The sequence below is a fragment of the Pholis gunnellus genome (assembly GCF_910591455.1).
Source record: "Pholis gunnellus genome assembly, chromosome: 11".
NCBI lineage: Eukaryota > Metazoa > Chordata > Actinopteri > Perciformes > Pholidae > Pholis > Pholis gunnellus.
Genome location: NC_136538.1, coordinates 25,262,789 through 25,282,111, shown reverse-complemented (window position 1 = coordinate 25,282,111; position 19,323 = coordinate 25,262,789). Strand labels below are relative to the sequence as shown.

Genomic DNA, 19,323 nt, shown 5'->3' with positions numbered 1-19,323 from the left:
GGACTACAATACCCGGAGTGCACCGCGGCTGGCAGAATCACAACACGAATGGCGACTGAAGGACGAAGTGACTGATGATAGGTGAGCTCCGTTCGGTTCTACTGAGTTCTACTGAGGTCTACTGAGTTCTACTGAGGTCTACTGAGTTCTACTGAGTTCTACTGAGGTCTGCTGAGGTCTGCTGAGGTCTACTGAGTTCTACTGAGGTCTAGTGAGTTCTACTGAGTTCTACTGAGTTCTACTGAGTTCTACTGAGGTCTAGTGAGTTCTACTGAGTTCTACTGAGGTCTAGTGAGGTCTAGTGAGTTCTACTGAGTTCTACTGAGGTCTACTGAGTTCTACTGAGTTCTACTGAGGTCTGCTGAGGTCTACTGAGTTCTACTGAGGTCTAGTGAGTTCTACTGAGTTCTAGTGAGTTCTAGTGAGTTCTACTGAGGTCTATTGAGTTTATTGAGGTCTAGTGAGTTCTACTGAGGTCTAGTGAGTTCTACTGAGTTCTACTGAGGTCTAGTGAGTTCTACTGAGTTCTACTGACTTCTACTGAGGTCTAGTGAGTTCTACTGAGGTCTAGTGAGTTCTACTGAGTTCTACTGAGGTACCATTGTTGTGTCTCCAGTGTAGTAAAAGTACCACTGTTGTGTCTCCAGTGTAGTAAAAGTACCACTGTTGTGTCTCCAGTGTAGTAAAAGTACCACTGTTGTGTCTCCAGTGTATATCCGGTATAACCTGGGCCCCGGTGTGCCCGTGGAGCTCCAGGAGGAGGCGAGTGTGGCCGAGCTGAAGGAGCTGGTGGGGACTCAGCAGGGAGTCCGTCCGGAGCTCCTCAGGGTACTGTTTGCTGGGAGGGAGCTGAGGAGCAGCTTCACACTACAGGTGAGGAGGAGCCACTGAGAGAGGAGACAAAGGAGGAGGAGTCCTCATCTCCTCTTTGTTACATTGTCATATTAACTGTTATCTTGTTCAATCTCTCCTCCTCTCCTTCTCCTCTCAGGGTTGTGACCTCCCGGAGCAGAGTACCGTCCATGTCGTCCTCCCCCCTCCATCAGGTTCCTCCTCCGCCCAGCTTCTCCTCCTGCAGGAGCGCCTGGTTCGAGGAGGGGAGGACGAGCCAGAGAGTCTGGCCAGGCTGGACCTCACCTCCTCCAGGCTGGACCTCACATCCTCACGCCTCCCTTCCACCTTCTCCGGGCTGGCGGTGATCCTGGAGGGGACTGATGGGGGAGGAGGGGAAGGAGCAGGAGGAAGAGCAGAGGAGGCAAGAGAGGAGGTGCAGGCTGCAAGTTTGAAAGGTCAGTTAAGGTGGCCACAGTGTCTGTACTCCAGTAGTATTTTAGTACTCCAGTAGTATTTTAGTACTCCAGTAGTATATCAGTACTCCAGTAGTATGACAGTACTCCAGTAGTATGTCAGTACTCCAGTAGTATGTCAGTACTCCAGTAGTATGACAGTACTCCAGTAGTATGTCAGTACTCCAGTAGTATTTTAGTACTCCAGTAGTATGTCAGTACTCCAGTAGTATGACAGTACTCCAGTAGTATGTCAGTACTCCAGTAGTATGTCAGTACTCCAGTAGTATTTTAGTACTCCAGTAGTATGCCAGTACTCCAGTAGTATTTTAGTACTCCAGTAGTATTTTAGTACTCCAGTAGTATGTCAGTACTCCAGTAGTATGTCAGTACTCCAGTAGTATGACAGTACTCCAGTAGTATGTCAGTACTCCAGTAGTATGCCAGTACTCCAGTAGTATTTTAGTACTCCAGTAGTATGCCAGTACTCCAGTAGTATGTCAGTACTCCAGTAGTATGCCAGTACTCCAGTAGTATGTCAGTACTCCAGTAGTATGACAGTACTCCAGTAGTATGACAGTACTCCAGTAGTATGTCAGTACTCCAGTAGTATGACAGTACTCCAGTAGTATTTTAGTACTCCAGTAGTATGTCAGTACTCCAGTAGTATGCCAGTACTCCAGTAGTATGCCAGTACTCCAGTAGTATGCCAGTACTCCAATAGTATGACAGTACTCCAGTAGTATTTTAGTACTCCAGTAGTATGACAGTACTCCAGTAGTATTTTAGTACTCCAGTAGTATGTCAGTACTCCAATAGTATGACAGTACTCCAGTAGTATTTTAGTACTCCAGTAGTATTTTAGTACTCCAGTAGTATGTCAGTACTCCAGTAGTATGTCAGTTTTCCAAGAAGTACTCCTGCCCGAGTCCCTTTGTAAATCAGTAATAGTACTCTGACTGTGTGTACTTGTGTGTACAGGTGTGCATACCTGCAGTACGTTCTTTGTGTACTGTAAGAGCTGCAGGTCGATCCAACCAGGAAAGCTGAGAGTCTGTTGCAGCAGCTGTCGACAAACAACACTGACACTCAGCAGGGTAAGTAATTGTATATATATATACATATAAGTTCCATTCAATAAATACATATACAGTATTATGTGTTTTTGTTTATATAAACACACTCCGGAGTACAGGTGTGTTAATGTGTGGTGATGATGATGATGATGAAGGTGTCCTCTCTCTCAGGGTCCCTCCTGTTGGGACGACGTCCTTCTTCCTGGTCGTGTCCATGGCTTGTGTCAATCAGAGGGTTGTCACGGCAACGAAGCGGTAAGGGGCTGTCAGTTCAGTTTCATCCAGTGGCATTCTGGGAGATGTAGTGACTTCACTGTGTGTGTGTGTGTGTGTGTGTGTGTGTGTGTGTGTGTGTGTGTGTGTGTGTGTGTGTGTGTGTGTGTGTGTGTGTAGGAGTTCTACATGAAGTGTGCGTCCCATCCGACCTCAGAGGACGAAGTCTCTGTGGCCCTCGACCTCATTTTGACCAACAGAAGAGACGTCCCCTGTATCGCCTGCTGTGACATCACGTAACACACAGTAACACACCGTAACACAGCGTAACACAGCGTAACACACAGTAACACACCGTAACACACAGCAAGACACCGTAACACACCGTAAGACACCGTAACACACCGTAACACACCGTAAGACACCGTAACACACCGTAACACACCGTAACACACCGTAACACACCGCAACACACCGCAACACACCGCAACACACAGTAACACACCGTAAGACACCGTAACACACCGCAAGACACCGCAACACACCGTAACACACCGTAACACACAGTAACACACAATATACACACCGTATACACACCGTATACACACAGTAACACACAGTAACACACCGTAACACACCGTAACACACCGTAACACACCGTAACACACAGTAACACACCGTAACACACCGTAACACACAGTAACACACAGTAACACACCGTAACACACCGTAACACAGCGTAACACACCGTAACACACCGTAAGACACCGTAACACACAGTAACACACCGTAACACACCGTAACACACAGTAACACACCGTAACACACCGTAACACACCGTAACACACCGTAACACACCGTAACACACAGTAACACACCGTAACACACAGTAACACACCGCAAGACACCGTAACACACCGTAAGACACCGTTACACACAGTAACACACCGTAACACACCGTAACACACCGTAACACACAGTAACACACCGTAACACACCGTAACACACCGTAACACACAATATACACACCGTATACACACAGTAACACACATAATGTGAAAGAGAGAAAATAACCCTCTCCTTCTCTCTCTCCTCTGTCTCTGTCTCTGTCTGTCTCCCTCTCTCTCTCTCTCTGTCTCTCTCTCTGTCTCTCTCTCTCCCTGCCTGTCTGTCTCTCAGGGACGTGGTCCTGGTCTTCCAGTGTTCAGAGCGTCATGTGATCTGTCTGGACTGTTTCCATGTCTACTGTCAGACTCGTCTCAATGAGAGACAGTTTGTTTCTCACCCGGTGATTGGCTACTCGCTGCCGTGTGCTGGTGTGACATCATTTAATGTGTCATTGATACAATGAATCAATGTGTGTGAATATGACTCCATAATAAATAATATAATAAATAATAAAGTGATGTTTTGTCTCCAGCCGGCTGCACCGACTCTCTCATTAAAGAGTTGCATCACTTCAGGATTCTAGGAGACGATCAGGTGAGTGTTTGCTGCTCCTCTCCTCCTCTCTTCCTCCTCTCTTCCTCATTAGAGTTATTCCCTTAATGATGACATCATTAGTTACCTTTGATGTCACCGTGTCTCTCAGTATGGGCGGTACCAGCAGTACGGGGCGGAGGAGTGCCTGCTGATGATTGGAGGACTGATGTGTCCGTCACCTGGCTGTGGGGCGGGGCTTATCCCACCTGATGGCAGCAGGAAGGTGCTTTGTGACGGACAGCTCGGCTGTGGCTTCGTCTTCTGCAGAGACTGCAGGGAGGGGTTCCATGAGGGGGCGTGTCTCACTGAACAGGCCCCGCCTACAGCTGAAGCCTCTCAGGTGAGCTGAACAATCGGATGAGACTAAATATACTTTCAATATCTACGAAGGAAAAAAACCATCAGCTCAAAGCAAACCTATAAATACATGAACCAATAAAGACAGTTCTCCTCTTCTCCCCTCTTCTTCTCTCCTCCTCTCCTCCTCTTCTCTCCTCCTCAGGGTTTCCTGGTGGAGGAGGAGGCGTCTCTCAGAGGGAGGTGGGATCAAGCCTCCCTGCTCCTCCTTCAGGAGTCGACTAAACGTTGTCCTCAGTGTCGTGTTCCTGTGGAGAGAGACGGTAACATCTCACACTATCAGTACTGTGTAGTAGTATTGTGTCACACTGTAAATACTGTATAGAAGTACTGTATAGTAGTACTATCAGTACTGTATAGAAGTACTATCAGTACTGTACTGTGTTATCATCTCACTGATTGTTGCCCCCTACAGGCGGCTGTATGCACATGCAGTGTCCTCTGTGCAGAGCCGAGTGGTGCTGGATCTGTGGAGTCTCCTGGAACCTGGACTGTATGGGGAACCACTGGTTCGGATGAAACCACGTGTATATATATATATATATATATATATATATACATACACCATGTAGGAGACTCGGGCCGCTGTGAGGAGCAGCTGGGAATCAAACCGACTCCTCTTTTCGTTGTGTAACGTCTTATAGAACAGTGTTAATACCAGAAATATAATATCTCACTTGTAAGGTTTAACATTCTCTGTCTGTCTGATTAAAACGATTTATTTATTCAAATATTCATGTCGGAGCGTTTTTTGGGGCCACAATCTAAAGATGAAATGAAACATAAAAACATCAGGATGGATCATTTCTTATTCACTTATATTAACAGATTATTTTATGTAATAATCAGAATACAATGGAAGATTCTGATTGGCTGTTTGAGGAGGAACCAGTGATGATGACTTCCTGTTGGACTAAGACCCGCCCCGCTCTCCCCTGATTGCCCAGTTCTTGTTGCCTTGGTTACTTGGGTTGGGTGGGTTTAGGTTAGAGGAGTGAGATTAGGGTGAAGGAAAGAATGTCAAGGTAAAACCAATCAGGTCTGAGGATGTCTTAAGAGGTCTCATGAGGTCTGAGGAGGTCTCAGGAGGATCAAAACCTGAACTAGACCAGCGTGAGTCATGATGCGTCTCAGGTTGGTTTTATCAATGAAAAAGTTTATAATTTCTTTTGATGTCAGTCGTTGGTTTCATTCAGTTTCTTTGTGTTTTATGAAAGAAGTCTGTTTTGTTCAACCTGAGACCTGGACTTGGATCCTCCACCCACTGATAAGAAGAGCCATAAACCTGATAAACGTCACCGTCAGCTGACTTTATGGTTTTGTTTAGTGTCGCTGAAGCTCACAATTCAGACGGATCCAGATCAGCTTAGTCCTTCAGGATCACTCGGTGAAGACCAGAACCAGAGACAATTCCTAGCCTATTTTAGTTCTTCATCCAGGATCGAGACCGGTCCGGCGGTTTTCAGGAAGTCTATCTGGGTACAGGAAGTCCATCAAGTCCTCACAGTTCTGGCAGGTTTAAGAAAGTCCTGCAGGTCCATCAGTCTGGAAGTCTGGATTTTTGACCTGGTGGACGGAAGCTCAACAGAACCAGGATGAAGAGGGGGCCCCGGGCCGGTCTGACAGGTCTGCGGAATCCTGGACTGGAGGTGGAGATGACAGGAAGCATCAACACAATCCAGGTGAGTCTTCAGGTTTCTTTCTGTCTTCAGGTTCAGGTCTCTTTATGTCATCAGATCTCTGTTCGTCTTCAGATCTCTGTGTGTCTTTGGGTTTCTGTTTGTCTTAAGGTTCAGTTCCCTGTTTGTATTCAGTTCTCTGTATGTCTTCAAGTCTCTCAATGTCTTGAAGTTTCTGTGTGTCTTCAGGTTGAAGTCTCTGTTTGTCGGCAGTTGTCTTTAGGTGTTTGTCTTCAGGTCTCTATGTGTCTTCAGGTCTTCATATGTCTTCAGGTCTTCATATGTCTTCAGGTCTCTGTTTGTCTTCAGGTCTCTGTTTGTCTTCAGGTCTCTGTTTGTCTTCAGGTCTTCATATGTCTTCAGGTCTCTATATGTCTTCAGTTCTCTGTTTGTCTTCAGGTCTTCATATGTCTTCAGGTCTCTGTTTGTCTTCAGGTCTTCATATGTCTTCAGGTCTCTGTTTGTCTTCAGGTCTTCATATGTCTTCAGGTCTTCATATGTCTTCAGTTCTCTGTTTGTCTTCAGGTCTTCATATGTCTTCAGGTCTCTGTTTGTCTTCAGGTCTTCATATGTCTTCAGGTATTCATATGTCTTCAGGTCTCTATATGTCTTCAGTTCTCTGTTTGTCTTCAGGTCTTCATATGTCTTCAGGTCTCCGTTTGTCTTCAGGTCTTCATATGTCTTCAGGTCTCTATATGTCTTCAGGTCTCTATATGTCTTCAGTTCTCTGTTTGTCTTCAGGTCTTCATATGTCTTCAGGTCTCTATATGTCTTCAGGTCTCTATATGTCTTCAGTTCTCTGTTTGTCTTCAGGTCTTCATATGTCTTCAGGTCTCTATATGTCTTCAGTTCTCTGTTTGTCTTCAGGTCTTCATATGTCTTCAGGTCTCTGTTTGTCTTCAGGTCTTCATATGTCTTCAGGTCTCTATATGTCTTCAGGTCTCTATATGTCTTCAGTTCTCTGTTTGTCTTCAGGTCTTCATATGTCTTCAGGTCTCTGTTTTCAGGTCTCGGGGTGTCCTCAGGTCTCAAGGCGTCCTCAGGGGTCAATATGTCTTCAGGTCTCGGGGTGTCCTCAGGTGTCTTTATGTCCTCAGGTCTCGGGGTGTCCTCCGGACTCTAGGTGTCCTCAGGGGTCCAGGTCCTCAGTGTCAGCAGCAGTGAAGGCTGCAGCTCGCTGGGCGTCATACTCCTGCCACCGCTGGAAGCAGAGAAGAAGAAAACTGAAAGGTGACACAGACCCAGTCCATGTGCTTTTTTAGATGTAGATTAATTAAAATGTTAACATCAATAATTAATGTTCAGGTGTTCAGCTGGAGATGAAGTACAGAGGTCTGGCTGAGGATGATGAAGGTGATGAAGAGCAGAGAGATGAAACCGACACAACGAATAAAAACCAACAGCTCAATAAACAACTACTAAATCACTTTAGACTACTGTCTGCTACCAACCAGGACACTGACCAGGTAAGTCTGACCAGGTAACTCTGACCAGGTAACACTGACCAGGTAACACCGACCAGGACACTGACCAGGTAACACCGACCAGGACACTGACCAAGTAACACTGACCAGGTAACTCTGACCAGGTAACTCTGACCAGGTAACACCGACCAGGACACTGACCAAGTAACACTGACCAGGTAACTCTGACCAGGTAACACTGACCAGGTAACTCTGACCAGGTAACTCTGACCAGGACACTGACCAGGTAACTCTGACCAGGTAACTCTGACCAGGTAACTCTGACCAGGTAACACCGACCAGGACACTGACCAAGTAACACTGACCAGGTAACTCTGACCAGGTAACACTGACCAGGTAACACCGACCAGGTAACTCTGACCAGGTAACTCTGACCAGGTAACACTGACCAAGTAACACTGACCAGGTAACTCTGACCAGGTAACTCTGACCAGGTAACACTGACCAAGTAACACTGACCAGGTAACACCGACCAGGTAACTCTGACCAGGTAACACTGACCAGGTAACACCGACCAGGTAACACTGACCAGGTAACTCTGACCAAGTAACACTGACCAGGTAACACCGACCAGGTAACTCTGACCAGGTAACTCTGACCAGGTAACACTGACCAAGTAACACTGACCAGGTAACACCGACCAGGTAACTCTGACCAGGTAACTCTGACCAGGTAACACTGACCAGGTAACTCTGACCAGGTAACTCTGACCAGGACACTGACCAGGTAACTCTGACCAGGTAACACTGACCAGGTAACACTGACCAGGTAACTCTGACCAGGTAACTCTGACCAGGTAACTCTGACCAGGTAACTCTGACCAGGTAACACTGACCAGGTAACTCTGACCAGGTAACTCTGACCAGGTAACTCTGACCAGGTAACACTGACCAGGTAACACTGACCAGGTAACTCTGACCAGGTAACTCTGACCAGGACACTGACCAGGTAACTCTGACCAGGTAACACTGACCAGGTAACACTGACCAGGTAACTCTGACCAGGTAACACTGACCAGGTAACTCTGACCAGGTAACTCTGACCAGGTAACTCTGACTAGGTACCAGCGACCCAGTTCACAGTTTGAATCTGTCAGTTTAGTTTAGTTCTCTTGTGAAGGAAAATCTGTATTCATCATGTGTTTTGCCTTTGTGTCTGTGTGTATTGTGTGTATTGTTGTGTCTTTGTTATGTTTTTTGTCTGTGTTGTGTGTATCTTGTGTGTTGTGTACAGGTGGACCTTGACTTTCTGGATGAAGTGATCTCAGAAGGAGCCGATCCAAACAGCTCAGACAGATATGGGCAGACCATCCTGCATGAGGTCTGTAGTTCTGAAGCAGCTACACAACAGAACAAACACTTAATGCATCTTAACACACAACAACAGTGATGCTTTTAAAACCACTTCTACAACAGACTCACTGACATGTGGTTCATGTGTTCACCATCACACACACTCACACTGGTATGTGTGTTTAGATCTCCAGGGCCTGGAGCGTAGATGTGATGCGGTTCTTTCTGGACCGGGGATCAGACCTCCTCCAACCGGATCAGTTTGGAGTCACGGCCCTTCACGTGGCTTCGGCACTGGACTACCAGGACATGGTTCAGTTCCTGCTGGACCGAAAAGGTCTGTGTGGACTAGTCCTGGTACCTGCACAAGGAAGAGAGTTCAACATACCCAGGATATCTTCTGGTTAAAGGGTCCTACTGGTCATCTGGTTTAACTAACCCTAACAACCAGATCCTGATCAATAGGTGTGTGTGTCCTCAGCTGATCCGGAGAGTCGGACGTTCCTGGACCAGCAGACTCCTCTTCACTACGCTGCCAAGAACGATGCTGTAGGTTCCATCAGACTGCTGCTGCAGACTGGAGCCTCCATCAGCTGCACCGACTACAAAGACAGAACACCACTGCAGCTCGCCGCCAACCTGGGTACTACTGACATCACCGCTGACATCACCACTGACATCACCGCTGACATCACCACTGACATATTTACGGACATCAGCACTGACATTACCGCTGTAATCTTTACCGACTATACCTTCTGACTCTTCCGACTCTACTGACTTTATCGACTCTAGACAAAGTATGTGTGTCAGGAAAAGTGCATGACTGTCTGTACTGTCTGTGATAGTCCGGCTGTCTGTACTGTCTGTGGTATTTTGACTGTCTGTACTGTCTGTGGTATTTTGACTGTCTGTGGTATTTTGACTGTCTGTACTGTCTGTGGTATTTTCAGAGCGCAGTGAAGCAGCTCGGGTGCTCTTGGAGCTCGGGGCGGAGGCCGGCAGGGTGGACTCTGATGGACAGCTCTGTATAACGGCTCTGATTGGCCGGATGAGTCCAGTGGTAACAATGTCCCGCCTACTGACAGATAACAGGGCTGTGATTGGGGCGACTGTGGCTGAGTGGAGAGCCTGTCCTTCAATCAGAGGTTCCCTGTTTGAATTGAATCCCCGGCTCCGGCTCCGCTAGTCGCATGTCGATGTGTCCTTGAGCAAGGCTTCACCCCAAAACTGCTCCCGTAGCTGAGCCGGTTTATGAATGTGATAAAGCTAAATGACTGTAATGTGATGTCATGTAATGTGATTGGTTCAGAGCCATTATTAAAATGTTTAAGAATGTAAAGAAATAGAGTAGAACAGAATAGAATAGAATAGAATAGAATAGAGTTGTGATGAATGTATTGTATGTTGTGTTCAGGCCCAGCTGGCGCTCAGTCAGTTCCATGTGACTGACAACATGACCAGACAGCAGTACTACTACCTGAACCTGCTGGAACCAGAACCACTGGAACCAGAACCACACCCACCTGAGACCCACCAGCAAGGTAACACTGCTACTACTGCTGCTGTAGTACAACCACAGGTTTACTGCAGTACTACTACTGCTGCTGTAGTACAACCACAGGTTTACTGCAGTACTACTACTGCTGCTGTAGTACAACCACAGGTTTACTGCAGTACTACCACTGAACCCTGCAGCGACTGAAACCAGGTTTCAAATTGGAAATCCACAAAATGATAATGCTGCAAAACTACTGCAATACTACTATAGCAGTATTACAGACAATACTACTATAGCAGTATTACAGACAACACTACTATAGCAGTATTACAGACAACACTACTATAGCAGTATTACAGACAATACTACTATAGTAGTATTACAGACAATACTACTATAGCAGTATTACAGACAACACTACTATAGCAGTATTACAGACAATACTACTATAGCAGTATTACAGACAACACTACTATAGCAGTATTACAGACAACACTACTATAGCAGTATTACAGACAACACTACTATAGCAGTATTACAGACAATACTACTATAGTAGTATTACAGACAATACTACTATAGCAGTATTACAGACAATACTACTATAGCAGTATTACAGACAATACTACTATAGCAGTATTACAGACAATACTACTATAGCAGTATTACAGACAACACTACTATAGCAGTATTACAGACAATACTACTATAGCAGTATTACAGACAACACTACTATAGCAGTATTACAGACAACACTACTATAGCAGTATTACAGACAACACTACTATAGCAGTATTACAGACAATACTACTATAGTAGTATTACAGACAATACTACTATAGCAGTATTACAGACAATACTACTATAGCAGTATTACAGACAATACTACTATAGCAGTATTACAGACAATACTACTATAGCAGTATTACAGACAACACTACTATAGCAGTATTACAGACAATACTACTATAGTAGTATTACAGACAATACTACTAAAGTAGTGTTAAAAACAATACTACTATAGTACATCACATCACAGTCATTCAGCAGACGCTGTTATCCAAAGAGTGTGTTCAACATCGTATTCAAGAGAACTACTCGTCACCAGAAGTCATGAGTTCATCTCCTTTAAACATCTCAGAGCAGAAACCAGAGCAGACGTACAGAAACACACTAGCATGAACACAACCAGTGCTGAGAGGAAGGCTCAGGGTAGAGCTTCATGAAGAGGTGAGTCTTCAGCCTGATGGAAGATGGGCAGCGACTCTGCTGTCCTGACGTCAGTGGGGAGTTCATTCCACCATCGTGGGGCCAGGACAGAGAACAGAGACCGGGTCCATCGTAGGTTCAAACCCCGGCTCCGGCACCACTGGTTGCACGTCGATGTGTCCTTGAGCAAGAACGACCTGCGATGTCGTGACATCTGAGTGTCGCGTTACAGACGACACTACAGCAGCGTTACAAACAAAGAACCTTTTTCCTGTTGTTCCTTACTTTCATGATGTCATCTATTTAGTTTTTATTGTAATTACTTCTATTATTTCTGTTTTTACCATATAAAGTGTCTTTGAGTACACAATCAAATACATTATTAAATGAATACTAGTACTCATGATGCAGTGGCTCACACACTGACTGCTCTGTTGTGTTCTGTAGAAGCAGTCGTCAGTGAGCCGACGTCTCCAGTGAGTCTCATCACTTATTATTATTATTATTATTATTATTATTATTATTATTATTATTATTATTATTATTATTATTATTATTATGACATTACTATTACTGATACATTACTGCTTTTATTATCATTATTATTCTACTATATCCACTTCTAGTGCTATTACTAGACGTGGATATAGTAGAATAATAATGTTTCCATCAGTGTACAGTATACAGTAAACAGTGTACTGTATACAGTAAACAGTGTACTGTATACAGTAAACAGTGTACAGTAAACAGTAAACAGTGTTCTGCAGGTTTTGGCCATCTTTATAAAAGGTTCCGTTCTCAGTGTTCTTGGTCAGCAGTGTTTCATATTAACGTTGATCCTTTTTTATACATTATAGATTCATTTTTCTCCCATAATCATGACATTGATATAAAAAATCTAACTACTGTAAACAAACAAATCAAACTGCCAACAATTGAAAGAGATTACTGAGCATGAGTATTAGAGGGTACTCTGGTACTCTAATACTCTCATAGTATTAGAGTATTAGAGTATTAGAGGATACTCTGGTACTCTAATACTCTAATACTCTAATACTATGAGAGTATTAGAGTATTAGAGGATACTCTGGTACTCTAATACTCTAATACTATGAGAGTATTAGAGTATTAGAGGATACTCTGGTACTCTGGTACTCTAATACTCTAATACTATGAGAGTATTAGAGTATTAGAGGGTACTCTGGTACTCTAATACTCTCATACTCTCATAGTATGAGAGTATTACTCTATAGTGGTTGTCTACCTGGTCTACGGTTTACAGGGACCAGGTCTAACCTGTCTGTCTTGTTCGTCAGCTGGAGATGGTGGTGCATCATGGGAAACTGGACCTCATCATGAATCCAGTCTTTCTCAAACTGATCCAGGTCAAATGGAAACTGTATGGCAGGTAAAGTCCACTGTGATTGGTTTGATGTATTTCACGTGATCTACCTGTCTGTCTGTCTCTACCTGTCTGTCTGTACTGCTGCCAGGTTAGGGGCGTGGCTTCTTCTCATCCTCAACTTCCTGTTCAACGTCTCGTGGACGACCGTCGCCATTTCTATCTCTGTGTACCGAGGCTCACGTCGCTACGTCCTCCCCCAGGTGACCTGTCTGTCTCCACCTGTCTCCACCTGTCTGTCTCCACCTGTCTGTCTCTTTACCCGTCTCTCTGTCTCAGGACTGGTGGCGTGTCCTCCTCGTTGTCCTGGCCCTCCTGTTGACCCTGGAGGAGGTGCTGAGGGAAATACAGGACATCCTGCGTTCAAGGAGGAAGCTCCGCCTCTGGCGACGGTGGGCGGAGCTTCGTCTCCAAGATGACCTGAGCTGCTCTCATCCCATGTGGCCTCAGGTACAGAAGACAAGTTTAAAGGGACAGTTCAGCATTTAGTCTGGTCCAACATCTGGTATAATAACTGTGTGTGTGTGTGTGCAGGAGAGGGTTTACCTCATGGATCAGAACAAACAGATTCACAGGATACGAGGAAGTTACAGCCAGGACCTGTGGTAACACACACACACACACACACACACGCACACACACACACACACACACATTAATGACAGTTTAATCACAGAAATATGAACATCATGAGAAGAGAGAATGAATCTTTCTCTCAGGAACGTGTTTGATTGGCTCGTCTACTCTCTTCTGACGGCGTCCTTCCTCGTCCACATGGCCGACGTCATTCATCCGTCCATCTGTCTTCGCACCACCAGCCTGCGTCTGTTCTCCGTCACCGTCGTCTTCCTCTGGCTGAGACTGATGAAGCACGTCAGAGCCTTCAGGTCCTCACCCTCTCACCCTCTCTTCCTCTCTCCCTCTCGCTCTCTCTTCCTCTCACTCTCTCATCCTCTCACTCTCTCACCCTCTCACCCTCTCTTCCTCTCACTCTCTCACCCTCTCACCCTCTCTTCCTCTCACTCTCTCACCCTCTCACCCTCTCTTCCTCTCACTCTCTCATCCTCTCACCCTCTCACCCTCTCTTCCTCTCTCCCTCTCGCTCTCTCTTCCTCTCACTCTCTCATCCTCTCACCCTCTCTTCCTCTCACCCTCTCATCCTCTCACTCTCTCCTTGTTTTGGTGGAACATCCTTTCAGGTCCCGGTTAAATGTTAAGGTTGATGTTTCCATGGTAACGTGTTGTCTGTGGGATGGATATCCTCTTTTTCCCTGTGTGTGTGTGTGTGTGTGTGTGTGTGTGTATGTGTGTGTGTGTGTGTGTGTGTGTGTGTGTGCAGGTTGATGGGTCCGTTCATCGTCATGTTGGGGAACATCATGGGGGATGTGATGCGTTTCCTGTTCCTGTACGCTGAGATCTTCATCCCGTACGCCTGCAGCTTCTGGATCATATTTGGAGGTTTGTGTGTTCAAAGTATTTATACATTAACATTATTACTGATATTGTAACATTATAACCCTATTACTAACATATTAACATGTTAACATTATTACACACGGTAGGTTGTTGCCACAAACTAAACTAAATATGAATAATTTGATCTTCCATAGAACCTTTTTATTATCGCATGCAGACGTTTGATGATGTTCTAAGACTATTTTTGCTATTTAGAATTTTTGAATGACATTATTTCACCTCCGCTTCCAAACCAACGTTACACGTTTTACTGCTGTTTCCTCAGCTTTGAACCTTTGCACTTATTTTCTTATAAAACTTTAGATATGAGCACTCGTTTTAACCTTGTGTGTGTGTGTGTGTGTGTATATTATTTATTTTGTATATATTTATATTTCCTTGTCTTTTAACGCACTTAAACTCAGGAAACACTATTAGTGTGCTTTTATATAGTTTTATCTCTTACTTACCCGACCTCATGAGAACCTCCAGCGGCAGATGGACCGCGGAGATCCTGTGGTTCCTTTGGAGATCCTGTGGTTCCTTTGAAGATCCTGTGGTTCCTTTGAAGATCCTGTGGTTCCTTTGGAGATCCTGTGGTTCCTTTGAAGATCCTGTGGTTCCTTTGGAGATCCTGTGGTTCCTGTGAAGATCCTGTGGTTCCTGTGAAGATCCTGTGGTTCCTTTGGAGATCCTGTGGTTCCTTTGGAGATCCTGTGGTTCCTGTGAAGATCCTGTGGTTCCTTTGGAGATCCTGTGGTTCCTTTGGAGATCCTGTGGTTCCTTTGAAGATCCTGTGGTTCCTTTGGAGATCCTGTGGTTCCTTTGAAGATCCTGTGGTTCCTTTGGAGATCCTGTGGTTCCTGTGAAGATCCTGTGGTTCCTTTGGAGATCCTGTGGTTCCTTTGAAGATCCTGTGGTTCCTTTGGAGATCCTGTGGTTCCTTTGGAGATCCTGTGGTTCCTTTGAAGATCCTGTGGTTCCTTTGGAGATCCTGTGGTTCCTTTGAAGATCCTGTGGTTCCTTTGGAGATCCTGTGGTTCCTTTGGAGATCCTGTGGTTCCTGTGAAGATCCTGTGGTTCCTTTGGAGATCCTGTGGTTCCTTTGGAGATCCTGTGGTTCCTGTGAAGTCTCTACTCCCGCTGCCCGGCTTACGTCTGCTCCGATGCTCTTTTTAAACCCCTTTTATTATTTTATTCTATTTTTAAACTTTAAGTTTTTTATCGGGGGACTTTTAACAGATCTATAATAAAGACTACTCAAAGATCTTTTTCCATGAATCTTCCACGTGTGCCGGTAACTTCCGCAAGGAAGCCAAGTCCCCACCAACACCTGACCCTTAATGTTAGTCCTGATCAACGGACTCATTCATCAATGGTCTCTGAATTAATGAACTCTCGATGGACGAATCATCTCTCTCCAGGTTCTTCCTCAGTTCCCAGCATGCAGTCTGTCTCCGGCCTGCTGTACAGTCTGTACCGCATCACTCTGGTGGACGAGTACGAGTACGCTGCGATGTCAACGGTGGACGGTGTCATGGCTCCTCTGCTCTGTGGGACGTTTCTGGCTGCGTCCTCCATCCTGTGTGTCAACCTGCTGATCGCCCTGCTCACTGACACCTTCCAGAGGTCAGTGGTACCACCTGTCTGTCCTCACCTGTCTGTCATCACCTGTCTGTCCTCACCTGTCTGTCATCACCTGTCTGTCTTCACCTGTCTGTCCTCACCTGTCTGTCTTCACCTGTCTGTCCTCACCTGTCTGTCTTCACCTGTTTGTCTTCACCTGTTTGTCTTCACCTGTCTGTCCTCACCTGTTTGTCTTCACCTGTCTGTCTTCACCTGTCTGTCTTCACCTGTCTGTCCTCACCTGTCTGTCCTCACCTGTCTGTCCTCACCTGTCTGTCTTCACCTGTCTGTCCTCACCTGTCTGTCCTCACCTGTCTGTCCTCACCTGTCTGTCTTCACCTGTCTGTCCTCACCTGTTTGTCTTCACCTGTCTGTCTTCACCTGTCTGTCCTCACCTGTCTGTCCTCACCTGTCTGTCTTCACCTGTCTGTCTTCACCTGTCTGTCCTCATCTGTCTGTCCTCACCTGTCTGTCTTCACCTGTCTGTCCTCACCTGTCTGTCATCACCTGTCTGTCATCACCTGTCGGTCTTCACCTGTCTGTCCTCACCTGTCTGTCCTCACCTGTCTGTCATCACCTGTCTGTCTTCACCTGTCTGTCCTCACCTGTCTGTCCTCACCTGTCTGTCTTCACCTGTCTGTCCTCACCTGTCTGTCCTCACCTGTCTGTCCTCACCTGTCTGTCATCACCTGTCTGTCCTCACCTGTCTGTCATCACCTGTCTGTCTTCACCTGTCTGTCCTCACCTGTCTGTCATCACCTGTCTGTCTTCACCTGTCTGTCCTCACCTGTTTGTCTTCACCTGTCTGTCTTCACCTGTCTGTCCTCACCTGTCTGTCCTCACCTGTCTGTCTTCACCTGTCTGTCTTCACCTGTCTGTCCTCATCTGTCTGTCCTCACCTGTCTGTCTTCACCTGTCTGTCCTCACCTGTCTGTCATCACCTGTCTGTCATCACCTGTCGGTCTTCACCTGTCTGTCCTCACCTGTCTGTCCTCACCTGTCTGTCATCACCTGTCTGTCTTCACCTGTCTGTCCTCACCTGTCTGTCCTCACCTGTCTGTCTTCACCTGTCTGTCCTCACCTGTCTGTCCTCACCTGTCTGTCCTCACCTGTCTGTCATCACCTGTCTGTCCTCACCTGTCTGTCATCACCTGTCTGTCTTCACCTGTCTGTCCTCACCTGTCTGTCATCACCTGTCTGTCCTCACCTGTCTGTCATCACCTGTGTGTCCTCACCTGTCTGTCATCACCTGTCTGTCCTCACCTGTCTGTCATCACCTGTCTGTCCTCACCTGTCTGTCATCACCTGTCCATCCACATCAGGTCTGTCCTCACCTGTCTGTCTTCACCTGTCTGTCCTCACCTGTCTGTCCTCACCTGTCTGTCATCACCTGTCTGTCATCACCTGTCTGTCTTCACCTGTCTGTCCTCACCTGTCTGTCCTCACCTGTCTGTCTTCACCTGTCTGTCCTCACCTGTCTGTCATCACCTGTCTGTCCTCACCTGTCTGTCATCACCTGTCCATCCACATCAGGTCTGTCCTCACCTGTCTGTCATCATCTGTCTGTCTTCACCTGTCTGTCCTCACCTGTCTGTCCTCACCTGTCTGTCTTCACCTGTCTGTCCTCACCTGTCTGTCTTCACCTGTCTGTCCTCACCTGTCTGTCATCACCTGTCTGTCCTCACCTGTCTGTCATCACCTGTCTGTCCTCACCTGTCTGTCATCACCTGTCTGTCCTCACCTGTCTGTCATCACCTGTCTGTCCTCACCTGTCTGTCTTCACCTGTCTGTCTTCACCTGTCTGTCCTCACCTGTCCATCCACATCAGGTCTGTCCTCACCTGGTTTGTGTGTGTGTGTCTGTGTGTGTGTGTGTGTGTAGAGTACATGATAACTCTCAGGCTAACGCTGTGATGCAACAGGCCACCGTCATCCTGCAGGTTGAAGAATCCATGCCCCTCCTCCGCCGTTTCTATGACAACCAGTACATCTCCAACCACTGCGCACCGCTGGCCGACGCCCACAACGATGACATCACGACAAACTCCCGTTACCATGGCGAGATGGGCCGCATCACTGCGCAGATCAAAGTTTGTGTCTGAAGAACAAATGTTATTATTGAGATTAAAGTTCAGGAAGTAAAGTGTGTGTGTGTGTGTGTGTGTGTGTGTCCTCTAGGAGACCCTGGATCAGTTTGTGGTCCTGCAGAGAGACCAGGAGACAGCTGGAGGTTCTGGGTCAGTTTCTTCATGTTCACACGGTGTGGAAATCAACTCCTAACCCAACTTTTTAAATCAACATCTTTTCTTTTCCGAACCAGAGTCCACACGAACCAGGACCAGAACCAGAACCAGAACCAGGACCAGAACCAGGACAGGAACCAAGAGCTTCAGGACCAGAACCTGCAGAACCAGGAGCTCCAGGCTATCCGAGCAGAGCTGCAGCAGCTCCGGACTCTGGTCCAGCAGCTGGTTGAGAACTGAAGACAATAAATAAATCTGAATATATTCTGTTCATCTGGTGTTAAAGGTTCTATTGTTGTTCTGTCTCATTCCTCCACTACTGAGAACAATACACATCTAACATGTAGTACTTTATACTGTACTACAGCTCAGAGGTACATGTAGTACTTTATACTGTACTACAGCTCAGAGGTACATGTAGTACTTTATACTGTACTACAGCTCAGAGGTACATGTAGTACTTTATACTGTACTACAGCTCAGAGGTACATGTAGTACTTTATACTGTACTACAGCTCAGAGGTACATGTAGTACTTTATACTGTACTACAGCTCAGAGGTACATGTTGTACTTTATACTGTACTACAGCTCAGAGGTACATGTTGTACTCTATATTCATTTTACAGCTTTAGTTATTTTAAAGATTTGAATCAACTAATAAATAGTTTTATTTTAGATTTGATGAATTCAGTAATGTCTTAGAGTATTACATGTACACAGGAACATGAAGGGTTAAAGATGGAACGTTACAACATGAAATCAGATATTTATTCATTTATTCATCAAATATTTTGTCATTGAAGCTGTTTTGACCAAAGCGAGTAAATAGATTCTCTGAAGTTACTTCATCTTGTGTGGAAAGAGTGAAGACGTTCAGATCAAGGAGTACAAAGTACACAATATATACACACGATTATACATCATATTTGTTGTCGTTGTCATGGTAACGTGATATCTCGAGCCCTCACACACTCACCAGATGACGTCAGTGAGACCCTGAGGGTTCAGGGTTTGAGGG

General features: G+C 45.9%; 2 protein-coding genes across 4 annotated transcripts; both read left to right on the top strand.

Moving 5' to 3' along the window:
* Window positions 1–22: 22 nt before the first annotated feature.
* On the top strand, window positions 23–5,126 carry prkn (parkin RBR E3 ubiquitin protein ligase). Of its 3 annotated transcripts, none has more exons than XM_079168676.1 (11): window positions 23–81; window positions 710–873; window positions 992–1,289; window positions 2,268–2,383; window positions 2,534–2,617; window positions 2,756–2,871; window positions 3,755–3,891; window positions 3,996–4,057; window positions 4,167–4,397; window positions 4,560–4,677; window positions 4,830–5,126. In XM_079168676.1, the coding sequence occupies exons 1-11, from the start codon at window positions 75–77 to the stop codon at window positions 4,931–4,933; spliced, it is 1,437 nt and encodes a 478-aa protein (XP_079024802.1). In that variant the 5' UTR covers window positions 23–74; the 3' UTR covers window positions 4,934–5,126. The 3 variants fall into 3 exon arrangements, with proteins under 3 accessions (XP_079024802.1, XP_079024804.1, XP_079024803.1); XM_079168678.1 differs by lacking the exon at window positions 23–81 and adding an exon at window positions 144–211; XM_079168677.1 differs by lacking the exon at window positions 23–81 and adding an exon at window positions 276–391.
* An 868-nt stretch (window positions 5,127–5,994) lies between these two features.
* Window positions 5,995–18,570, top strand: LOC306703429 (uncharacterized protein). The gene is made up of 19 exons (XM_079169406.1): window positions 5,995–6,096; window positions 7,191–7,323; window positions 7,399–7,559; window positions 8,811–8,897; window positions 9,056–9,206; window positions 9,351–9,512; window positions 9,823–9,932; window positions 10,287–10,413; window positions 12,027–12,055; window positions 12,896–12,987; window positions 13,073–13,184; window positions 13,261–13,431; window positions 13,516–13,586; window positions 13,701–13,868; window positions 14,321–14,439; window positions 15,861–16,065; window positions 17,944–18,151; window positions 18,240–18,298; window positions 18,382–18,570. The coding sequence occupies exons 1-19, from the start codon at window positions 6,010–6,012 to the stop codon at window positions 18,542–18,544; spliced, it is 2,415 nt and encodes an 804-aa protein (XP_079025532.1). The 5' UTR covers window positions 5,995–6,009; the 3' UTR covers window positions 18,545–18,570.
* The last annotated feature ends 753 nt before the right edge of the window (window positions 18,571–19,323 follow it).

Bases quoted from the DNA above. Each gene is read 5' to 3' on its own strand.
- prkn (XM_079168676.1), top strand. The intron at 4,398-4,559 runs GTGAGCTGAACA...TCTCCTCCTCAG, and splicing joins CTACAGCTGAAGCCTCTCAG to GGTTTCCTGGTGGAGGAGGA. The intron at 4,678-4,829 runs GTAACATCTCAC...TGCCCCCTACAG, and splicing joins TGTTCCTGTGGAGAGAGACG to GCGGCTGTATGCACATGCAG.
- LOC306703429 (XM_079169406.1), top strand. From the start codon at position 6,010: ATGAAGAGGGGGCCCCGGGCCGGTCTGACAGGTCTGCGGAATCCTGGA. The intron at 9,207-9,350 runs GTCTGTGTGGAC...GTGTGTCCTCAG, and splicing joins GTTCCTGCTGGACCGAAAAG to CTGATCCGGAGAGTCGGACG. The intron at 13,185-13,260 runs GTGACCTGTCTG...TCTCTGTCTCAG, and splicing joins GTCGCTACGTCCTCCCCCAG to GACTGGTGGCGTGTCCTCCT.